Consider the following 11,911-nt stretch of genomic DNA (forward strand, 5'->3'; position numbering starts at 1 on the left):
TATATATGTATTATAACATTTGGATATCAAGTAAGAAGGTTGGAGAAGAAAGTCGACTGCCTAAATTTCTGATAGCACCTTTCTGACCAAGCTTCATTAAAAACAGTCACTACGGATACAGACAGTGTAATATCTCAACGTTCTTGCTTTCTTGACCACGTGCAAATTCACACTGCCACCACAAGGTGGCACCAGAACAACTTTTTAGCTCCTTGTCTCAGATTTACCAGATGTTTAGACTTGTAAGCAAATTCTCTCCTCCCAAAAACTTTAGGTCAGTTGCTAATGAATTAAGAATTTCTCTTCTTTCTTCCTCTCCCAGCATGGCTCCCTTTTTAATAAAAATGTCCAAATTAAAATTCTGTCACATTTTATTTTTATCTGGACACAGTCGTCCAGATATTGCTGAGTAGGGCTTACATTGGCGCTTTACATCAGCCTTCATCTTTCACCCAAATCTCCCCCCACTAGACCTGGAAAACGAATCTCAGTACCCAGCATGGTGCTGGAGTGAGATGCAGCAATAATATATTTAAATAAATAAGAGGCATTTGGATAGGTACATGATGGGAAAGGTTTACAGGAACATAGGTCAAATGCAGGGAGATGAGATGACCTTAGACGGGTATTTTGATCAGCACAGAGTAGTTGGGCTGAAGGGCATGCGCCCATGTTGTAAGACTCTATAATGTAATTCGGTAATTACCAAACAGGACAGGCGACAGGCTACTGGGATCACCACACAGATGGCAAAGCCCTGCCTTCTGCATAGACAGAATCACAGGAAACCATTTTAGAAGAAACTAATAAAAACTTTGTCAACCTTAAAATTAAAAATAGAAAACATTAATTTCAATTCTTTAAAATGATTAAATAATTAAAAGCATAAAAATAAAAAGAAATGAATAAACAGCCTGCAAAATACTGTGCATGAGCCCAGCAGGATAATACAATAGAGAATTCACTGACAGGTTTAGGACTTATGCACTCAAAGAAATGCCAATCATACAGAGATACCCAAGATGGAATAGGTAATATTTAAATCATTTAATATTGTTACCAGACAGTATATTTAAATACTTATTTATTTAAATAATTTGTAAATAACTTTTATCCACAACAACCAAGGACATTAAAGTGCACCTTCCTGTCTCATTTTACTGCCAATTAAAGGGAGCCTCTTGGAACAAATTCAAGAAGAGTACTGGGACCCCAAACCGTAATAGGGCTCTTCAATTATTACAACCTACCTGTTCCCTTGGACTGCACATCCCACCACTGCGCTTACAATACTCCTCTCCTGAAGCCAAAGCTCTAACCGTGCGACAAGCTCTGATGCCCAGGCACACTCCCACCCAAAAGAAATCACCCTGCATCCCTTCAAACCTAATTGGCCCTTCTCCCTCCAAACTACCCCCAAGCCCCCGGATTTACCTTCTTTTCTGTTGTGCAGTGGCTGCCAGGTCCAGGCACCAACAAACTTTGCAGCCAAACCTGTCATTGGGACACCTGCAACAAACCTTTGTAATGGAGCAGGTATTTCCAGGACAACAAGGGGAAATCAGGTTTAGGGTAAGCAGTATAAAGTTTAGAGATGAGCTGAAGGGGAATTCTTCCTCCCAGAAGGTGGTTGGAATCTGGAATGCACTGCTGGACAGTTGCTGGAGTCAGATGTTCTCACAACATTTATAAGTATCAAGATGAACACTTGAATCGCTGGATAGAGCAGGTATGGACTAGATGTTGGTAAATAGGATTAATGCAGAGAGTAGCTGGTGATAGCTATGGACAAGATGGGCGAAGGGCCTGTTTCTGTGCTGTATAAGTGACAAGGTAGCTTCACCGCAGCATAAAAAGCAAATGCTATTCAACAGAGACAAGTGTTTGCAGATGCTGGAATCTGGAGCAACACAAAGCACTCGCAGATTGGGTGGCATCTAAGGAGGGAAATGGACAGTTGACATTTAAGATCCAGAGCTTTCATTTGGACTAATTTCATCATCTTTCTACTCTTGATGAAGGTTTTCAACCCAAATGTCAATTCCTCACCTCCCTCCATAGATGATTGACCCACCAAGCGTTTTATGCCTTACCACCACTCCTCAATTACTCTTATATTGCATCACTAATTCTATCAATTAATTGTTTCAGTACTGCTTCAAACTAACACAAATTTCATAACTTGCAATGGAAGGCTCGGCTTTTAATTTGTTGCCTCACTGGTGCTTTGAATCCTTACACAGCTGCTGGAAATACAGGAAATGGAATTACTTTATTGTCCATGAGCTCCAGCCATTGTAGTCCCAGGTTGGTAACAATTCTTGGAGTCCCATCATCCACAGGTAGAATATCAATCTTGAACCTCTGGTGAGCAGCTGTCACAATCTAACAGCGAGTAATAAAAAAAATGTATGCAGTTAGTGTAATACCTATGGTACAATCACAAGAATGCCACAAATCCAGTTTAGATAAACACATACAGTTCGACCTCCCCACCACTTCCACTGAACTATTTCCCTTAAGCTCTCAGACCATTTATCCAATGTCAAAGGCCAATTTTACTCCAATGCGATTTGCTCACCGGAAGCCTGGAATGTGCATCACATGAACATTGATGCAGGAATCCTTTTCAATGGAGGATTATGGCTGTGTAGGAGGGAAGGGTTCAATTAATCATGAAGTAGGTTTATTTGGTCAGCACAACATCATGGGCCAAAGGGCCTACAGTGTGTTGTACTGTTCAGTGTTTCCGACCATAGCAAAATGACAGGTTGATTGGATGGTCCTGGACTCCTGCCGATTCCCATTTAGACAGACTCAGCAGGTTTTGAAGTTTACGCAAGCACTCTCACACCATACATTTTACACGTCTCTCCCATGGTCTTAAAACTTCCAGCTTCCTTGAGCCAACAGCAGCAGCGCGAAATGATTAAAAAGCTGACAACAGCAAAAGTACTCATTACTCTCTGGTCCACAGAATCCTGTTAACACAATTATCTCTGACAAGGACTGACCTCCTTTCCTGCATCTTCAACGATGAAAAAAGGATTGGTCCCATCAGACACAGTGAAAGAAAAGCGATCTTTGAGAGAGTTACTGCCATCATGATTGTAGCTGATGTGGTTCTGATAAACATCATCCATTGTAAAGGTGTTGGTCTGACGATAGTGGTAGCCATTATTGGTCCGTTCAATTGTCCCATGGCGGGGCGGTTGCACAATGGTGAAGGTTAAAGACTCAGCCTGGGATGTCAGACCAGATTTCATAGCAGTAAGCAGACATTCAGATAAGCTCACATGTAGTCACTCAAAGTATTACCTTAGCATTAATACAAAGGGTATTTACAGTGTTGTTGCCCGAATAGTGAGTCTAGTGGCTCCAAAACCCTACAGCCCACTTCATATTTATATGATTACACTTGTCAAAAAAAAAACTCACTAGCCCATCCATCGAGGTGTTCTCAAACCAGTGACTTTAAGGACTCAATCTCATTACCTCATGTTCTCATTATTTATTGCTAATTATTTATATTTGCATTTGCACAGTTTGCTGTCTTCCGCACTCTGGTTGATCTTTCATTGAACAGAGAAACTTGAAATCTACAGCACGTTACAGGCCCTTCGGTCCACAATGTTGTGCCGACCATGTAACCTACTCTAGAAACTGCCTAGAATTTCCCTACTGCATAGCCCTCTATTTTTCTAAGCTCCATGTACCTATCTAAGAGTCTCTTAAAAGACCCTATTGTACCCGCCCCTACCATCTTTGCTGGCATTCCACGCACCCACCACTCTCTGTGTGGAAAAAAAAACTTACCTCTGACATCCCCCCCAGACCTACTTCCAAGCATGTTAAAACTATGCCCCCTTGTGTTAGCCATTTCAGCCCTGGGAAAAAGCCTCTGGCTATCCACACAATCAATGCCTCTCATATCTTATACACCTCTGTCAGGTCACCCCTTATCCTCTATTGCACCAAGGCGAAAAGGCCAAGTTCAATCAACCTATTCTCATAAGGTACAACTCCAATCCAGGCAAAATCCTTGTAAATCTCCTCTATACCCTCTCTATAGTATCCACATCCTTCTTGTAGTAAGGTAACCAGAACTGAACACAGTACTCCGGGTGAGGTCCAACAAAGGTCTTGTATAGCTGTAACATTACCTCACAGCTCTCGAACTCAATCCCATGGTTGATGGAAGGCCAACACACAATACACAGCAGCTTTGAGTGTCCTATCGACACAGGCCCCAAGATCTTTCAAATCCTCCACACTGCCAAGAGTCTTACCATTAATTTTATACTCTGATATCAAAGTTGACCTACCAAAATAAACCACTTCACACATACCTGGGTCGAACGCCATCTGCCATTTCTCAACCCAGTCTTGCATCCTATCGACGTCCTGCAGTAACTTCTGACAACCCTCCAGACTATCCACAACGCCCCCAACCTTTGTGTCATCAGCAAACATACTAACCCACCCTTCTACTCCCTCATCCAGGTAATTTATAAAAATCACAAAGAGCAGAGGTCCCAGAATAGATCCCTGCGGAACACCACTAGTCACCAATCTCCAAACAGAATGTGACAACCGCCTTCTGTGGGCAAGCCATTTCTGGATCAATAATGCAAGGTCTCCTTGGATCCCATGCCTCCTTATTTTCTGAATGAACCTTGCATGGGGAACCTTATCATAGGCCTTACTGAAATCCATATACACGACATCCACTGATCCACCTTCATCAATGTATTTTATTACATCCTCAAAGAATTCAGTCAGGCTCGTAAGGCACGACCTGCCCTCGACAAAGCCATGCTGACTATTCCTAATCAGATTACGTCTCTCCAAATGCTCACAAATCCTGCCTCTCAGGATCATCTCCAACAACTTGCCCACCACTGAAGTTAGACTTATTGGTCTATAATTTCCTGGGTTATCTCTACTCCCTTTCTTGAACAAGGGAACATTTCCAACCCTCCAATCCTCTGGTACTTCTCCCTGGGATATATCTCGTCTGGTACCGGCGACTTATCTATCTTAATGCTTTTCAAAAGCTCCAGCACATCCTCTTTCTTATATGCTCAAGCATTTCAGTCCACTGTAAGTCATCCCCACAATTGCCAAGGTCCTTATCTCTGGTAAATACTGAAGCAAAGTATTCATTAAGTACTTCCGCTACCTCCTCCAACTCCATGCACACGATTCCTCTATTGCACCTGATGGGTCTGTGGCTCGTCTTCTTGCTCTTCACATATTTGTAGAATACCTTGGGGTTTTCCCCTTAATCCTGCTCGGCAAAGGCTTCGCATGGACCCTTCTAGCTCTCCTAATTTCATTCTTAAGCTTCCTCCTGGCAACCTTGTAATTTTCTAGAGGTCTAACAGCAGCTAGTTTCTTGAACCATTCATAAGCTTGTCTTTTCTTCTTAACTAGATTTTCTACATCCTTTGTACACCATGTTTCTTTAACCCTACCATTCTTCCCCTGCCTCAATGGAACATACCTATTCAGAATGCCATGCAAATGTTCTCTGAACATTTGCCATATTTCTGCCATGCATTTCCCTGAGAACATCTGCTCCCAATTTATGCTGCCAAGTTTCTGCCTAATAGCATCATACAGCCCCAATTAAATGTTTTACCAAATTGTCTGCTCCTATCCCTCTCCAGCGCTATGGTAAAGGAGATAGAGTTGTGACCACTACCTCCAAAATGCTCTCCAACCAAGAGACCCGACAGCTGACCAGGTTAATTTCCCAATACCAGATCAAGTACAGCCTCTCTGTTAATTGGCTTATCTACATATTGCATCAAGAAATCTTCCTGAACACACTTAACAACTCCACCCTATCCAAACCCCTTGCTCTAAGGAGATGCCAGTCAATGTTAGGAAAGTTAAAATCATCCATCACAACAACCCTATTATCATTGCACTGTTCCAGAATCTGTCTCCCCACCTGCTCCTTGATGCCTCTGTTACTAATTGGGGTTCTATAAAAACACCCGGTAGAGTTATTGCCCCCTTCCTGTTTCTGACTTACACACAGAATGACTCAGCAGACAATCGCTCCACAGCTTCCTCCTTTTCTGCAGCTGTGACACAATCCCTGATTAGTAACGCCACTCTCCAACCTCCTTTGCCTCCATCCCTGTCCTTTTTGAAACATCTAAAGCCCAGAACACTCAGCAGCCCCAGAGACATCCAAATGGCCACAACATCATAGTTCCACATATTGATCCACGCTCTAAGATCATCTGCCTTGTTTCTGATACTCCTTGCATTAAAATAGACACATCACAAATCATCTAGCTAAATGCATCTTTGCTCTATCAGAATGAGAATCACGTTTATTATCACTGGCATGTGCCAAAAATTTGTTAACTTAGCAGCAGCAGTTCAATGTAATACATAATATAGAAGAAAAAAAATAGTAATAATAATAAATAAGTAAATCTAAAAGCTTTTTTAAGTATATAAAGGGTAAAAGAGAGTAGAGAGTAGATATAGGACTAATACAAAATGACGCTGGAGATATTGTAATGAGAGATGCAGAGATGGCAGAGGAACTGAATGCATATTTTGCATCAGGCTTCACAGTGGAGGATGTCTGCAGTATACCAGACATTCAAGAGCATCAACAAAGTGAAGTTTGTGCAGTAAATATTACAACTGAGAAGGTGCTCGGGAAGCTTAATGGTCTGAGAGTGGATAAATCTCCTGGACCTGAAGGAATGCACCCTTGGGTCCTGAAGGAAGTAGCTGGAGAGATTGCGGAGGCATTAATGAAGATCTTTCAAGAATTGATAAGATTCTGTCATTGTACCGGATGACCAGAAAATTGGAAATGTTACTCCGCTATTTAAGAAGGGTGGGAGGCAGCAGAAAGGAAACTATAGACCTGTTAGCCTGACATCAGTGGTTGGGAAGTTGTTGGAACCCATTGTTAGGGATGAGATTACGGAATAGCTGGAGGCACATGAAAAGATAGGCCAAAGCCAGCATGGTTTGCTGAAAGGAAAATCCTGCCTGACTAACCTACTGCAATTCTTTGAGGAAATTACAAGCAGGGTAGACAAAAGAGATGCAATAGATATGGTGTACTTGGATTTTCAGAAGGCCTTTGAAAGGTGCTGCATATGAGGCTACTTAGCAAAGCAAGAGCCCATGAAATTACAGGGAAGTTACTAGCGTGGGTGGAGCATTGGCTGATCAACAGAAAACAGAGTGGGTGTGTCGGAAGGATAGGAAGGTAGGCAGAGGGGGAGGCGTGGCTTTATTGGTAAGAAATGATATTAAATCATTAGAAAGAGGTGATATAGGATCAGAAGGTGCAGAATCTTTATGGGTTGAGCTAAGAAATCGCAGGGGTAAAAGGACCCTGATGGCAGTTACTTATAGGCCTCCAAACAGCTGCAGTGATGTGGACTACAAATTACTACAGGAAATAGAAAAGGCTTGTCAGAAGGGCAGTGTTATGATAATTGTGGGGGATTTTAACATGCGAGTGGATTGGGAAAATAAGGTCGACACTGGATCTCAAGAGAGAGAATTTGTAGAATGTCTGCGAGATGGCTTTTTAGAACAGCTTGTTGTTGAGCCCACTAGGGGATCGGCTGTACTGGATTGGGTATTGTGTAATGAACCGGAGGTGATTAGAGAGATTGAGGTGAAGGAACCCTTAGGAGGCAGTGATCATAACATGATTGAGTTCACTGTGAAATTTGAAAAAGAGAAGCCAAAATCTGATGTGTCGGTATTTCAGTGGAGTAAAGGAAATTACGTGGCATGAGAGAGGAACTGGCCAAAGTTGACTGGAAAGGAACACTGGCGGGAAAGACAGCAGAGCAGCAGTGCCCGGAGTTTATGTGAGAAGTGAGGAAGGTGCAAGACAGGTATATTCCAAAAAAGAAGAAATTTTTGAATGGAAAAAGGATGCAACCGGGTTGACAAGAGAAGTCAAAGCCAAAGTTAAAGCAAAGGAGAGGGCATACAAGGAAGCAAAAATTAGTGGGAAGACAGAGGATTGGGAAGTTTATAAAAGCTTACAAAAGGAAACCAAGAAGGTCATTAAGAGAGAAAAGATTAACTATGAAAGGAAGCTAGCAAATAATATCAAAGAGGATACTAAAAGCCTTTTCAAGTATATAAAGAGTAAAAGACAGGTGAGAGTAGATATAGGACCAATAGAAAATGATGCTGCAGAAGTTGTAATGGGAGATAAGGAGATGGCAGAGGAACTGAACAAGTATTTTGCATCAGTCTTCACTGAGGAAGACATCAGGAGTGTACCGGATACTCAAAGGTGGCAGGGAAGAGAAGTCTGCGCAGTCATAATTACGACAGAGAAAGTACTCAGGAAGCTGAATAGTCTAAAGGTAGATAAATCTCCTGGACCAGATGGAAATCACCCGCGTGTTCTGAAGGAAGTAGCTGTGGAGATTGCGGAGGCATTAGCGATGATCTTTCAAAAGTCAATAGATTCTGGCATGGTTCCGGAGGACTGGAAGATTGCAAATGTCACTCCGCTATTTAAGAAGGGGGCAAGGAAGCAAAAAGGAAATTATAGACCTGTTAGCTTGACATCGGTGGTTGGGAAGTTGTTGGAGTCGATTGTCAAGGATGAGGTTACAGAGTACCTGGAGGTATATGACAAGATAGGCAGAACTCAGCATGATTCCTTAAAGGAAAATCCTGCCTGACAAACCTATTACAATTTTTTGAGGAAATTACCAGTAGGCTAGACAAGGGTGATGCAGTGGATGTTGTATATTTGGATTTTCAGAAGGCCTTTGACAAGGTGCCACACATGAGGCTACTTAACAAGATAAGAGCCCATGGAATTACGGGAAAGTTACATACGTGGATAGAGCATTGGCTGATTGGCAGGAAACAGAGAGTGGGAATAAAGGGATCCTATTCTGGTTGGCTGCCGGTTACCAGTGGTGTTCCACAGGGGTCCGTGTTGGGGCCGCTTCTTTTTACATTGTACATCAACAATTTGGATTATGGAATAGATGGCTTTGTGGCTAAGTTTGCTGACGATACAAAGATAGGTGGAGGGGCCGGTAGTGCTGAGGAAACAGAGAGTCTGCAGAGAGACTTGGATAGATTGGAAGAATGGGCAGAGAAGTGGCAAATGAAGTACAATGTTGGAAAGTGTATGGTTATGCACTTCGGCAGAAAAAATAAACGGGCAGACTATTATTTAAATGGGGAAAGAATTCAAAGTTCTGAGATGCAACTGGACTTGGGAGTCCTCATACAGGATACCCTTAAAGTTAACCTCCAGGTTGAGTCAGTAGTGAAGAAGGCGAGTGCAATGTTGGCATTCATTTCTAGGGGAATACAGTATAGGAGCAGGTATGTGATGTTGAGGCTCTATAAGGCGCTGGTGAGACCTCACTTGGAGTACTGTGGGCAATTCTGGTCTCCTTATTTAAGAAAGGATGTGCTGACGTTGGAGAGGGTATGGAGAAGTTTCACTAGAATGATTCCAGGAATGAGAGGGTTAACATATGTGGAACGTTTGTCCACTATTGGACTGTATTCCTTGGAGTTTAGAAGAATGAGGGGAGACCTCATAGAAACATTTCGAATGTTGGAAGGCATGGACAGAGTGGATGTGGCAAAGTTGTTTCCCATGATGGGGGAGTCTAGTACGAGAGGGCATGACTTAAGGATTGAAGGGCGCCCATTCAGAACAGAAATGCGAAGAGATTTTTTTAGTCAGCGGGTGGTGAATCTATGGAATTTGTTGCCATGGGCAGCAGTGGAGGACAAGTCATTGGGTGTATTTAAGGCAGAGATTGATAGGTATCTGAGTAGTCAGGGCATCAAAGGTTATGGTGATCAGGCGGGGCAGTGGGACTAGATGGGAGAATGGATCAGCTCATGATAAAATTGCGGAGCAGACTCGATGGGCTGAATGGCTGACTTCTGCTCCTCTGTCTTATGGTCTTATGGAATAAAGGGATCCTATTCTGGCTGGCTGCCAGTTACCAGTAGAGTTCCACAGGGGTTGGTGTTGGGACCGCTGCTTTTTACGATGTATGTCAATGATTTGGACTACTGTACTAATGGATTTGTGGCTAAATTTGCCGATGATACAAAGATAGGTGGAGGAGCGGGTAGTGTTGAGAAATCAGAGAACCTGCAGGGAGACTAAGATAGTTTAGGGGAATGGGCAAAGAAGTGGCAAATGAAATACGATGTTGAAAAGTGTATGATCATGCACTTTGGTGGAAGAAGTAAAACGGGCAGACTATTATTTACATAGGGAGAGAATTCAAAATGCAGAGATGCAAAGGGACTTGGGAGACCTTGTATAGGATACCTTAAAGATTAACCTCCAGGTTGAGTTGGTTGTGAAGAAGGCAAATGCAATGTTGGCATTCATTTCTAGAGGTATAGAATACAAGAGCAGGGATGTGATGTTGAGGCTCTATAAGGCACTCGTGAGACCACACTAGGAGTATTGTGTGCAGTTTTGGGCTCCTTATTTTAGAAAGGATATACTGACATTGGAGAGGGTTCAGAGAAGATTCACGAGAATGATTCCAGGAATGAGAGCGTTACCGTATGAGGAATGTCTGACAGCTCTTGGGCTGTGTTCCCCGGAGTTCAGGAGAATGAGGGGAAGATCTCATAGAAATACTCTGAATGTTAAAAGGCCTGAACAGATTAGATATGGTAAAGTTATTTCCCGTGGTAGGGGATTCTAGTACAACAGGGCACGACTTCAGGATTGAAGGATGTCCTTTTAGAACTGAGATGCGGAAAAATTATCTTTGTCAGGGTGTGGTAAATCTGTGGAATCTGTAGCCACGAGCGGCTGTGGAGGCCAAGTCAATGAGTGTATTTAAGGCATAGATAGATAGGTTGTTGATTAGCCAGGGCATCAAAGGGTATAGGGTGAAAGCAGAGGAGTGGTGATGAATGGAAGAATTGGATCGGCCCATGGTGTTTGCCGTCAGGCTTCTGTACCTCCTACCTGATGGTGACAGTGGGAAAAAGGCATGCCCTGGGTGCTGGAGGTCCATAATTATGGTTGCTGCCTTTCTGAGACACCGCTCTAGCCACCCCCGCCCCCCATACCAGACAGGGTGCAGCCTATCAGAATGCTCTCCATGGCGCATCTATAGATGTTTTTGAGTGTATTGTTGACATAGCAAATCTGCCTGTCCGACACAAACTTCCTACAAGCTGTCTCCACTTGTGCACCAATTGCCCCATCTTTTGCCTCTTCACTTCAGTTCCCACCTCCCTGAAAATCTAGTTTAAACTCTCCCCAACAGCATTTGCAAACTTCCTTCCAGGATATTGGCTCCCCTGTGGTTCAGGTGCAACCTGTCCCACTTGCACAGGTCACCCTTTCCCCAGAAAAGATTCCAATGATCCAAGATCTTTTAACCCTGCCTCATCTCCTCATCCACTCAATAGTCTGTGATTTCTTCCTGTTCTGACCTTCCCTAGCTCATGGCACCAGGAGTAATCCGGAGATTAGCACCTTGGAGGTCCTATTCTTCAGCCTCCTTCCCAACTCCCTAAGCTTACTGCACAGGACCTCTACCCATCTCCTGTCTATATCATTGGTACCAACATGTACCACGACTTCCAGCTGCTCACTGTCCCATTCAAGAATATTCTACAACTGCTCAGAGACATCCTGGACCCTAGCACCCGGGAAGCAACACACTATCCTGGCGTCACTTTTGATGCCACAGAATCTCGAATCTGTCCCCCTAACTATCCAGTCCCCTATGATAGCGGTCCCCAACCACCGGGCTACAAGGCATGCGCTACCGGGCTGTGAGGAAACGATATGATTTGGCGACAGGAGTCAGCTGCACCTTTCCTCATTCCCTGTCACGCCCACTGTTGAGCTTGACCGCACGAAAGGTCATTACCC

The 11,911-nt window shown here is 43.3% G+C and overlaps 1 protein-coding gene across 5 annotated transcripts in view; it reads right to left on the bottom strand.

Moving 5' to 3' along the window:
• fras1 (Fraser extracellular matrix complex subunit 1) overlaps positions 1-11,911 on the bottom strand; it is a 594,524-nt gene that overhangs the window by 91,825 nt on the left and 490,788 nt on the right. For all 5 annotated transcript variants that reach the window (XM_063043539.1, XM_063043540.1, XM_063043536.1 and 2 more), the window contains 2 exons: positions 3,015-3,242; positions 2,272-2,385 (listed from right to left, as the gene is read on the bottom strand). In XM_063043539.1, coding sequence (XP_062899609.1) covers positions 2,272-2,385; positions 3,015-3,242 — 342 coding nt within the window. The remainder of the gene's footprint in view (positions 1-2,271; positions 2,386-3,014; positions 3,243-11,911) is intronic.

The sequence above is a fragment of the Mobula hypostoma genome, chromosome 3 (assembly GCF_963921235.1).
Source record: "Mobula hypostoma chromosome 3, sMobHyp1.1, whole genome shotgun sequence".
In the NCBI taxonomy this organism is placed as follows: domain Eukaryota; kingdom Metazoa; phylum Chordata; class Chondrichthyes; order Myliobatiformes; family Myliobatidae; genus Mobula; species Mobula hypostoma.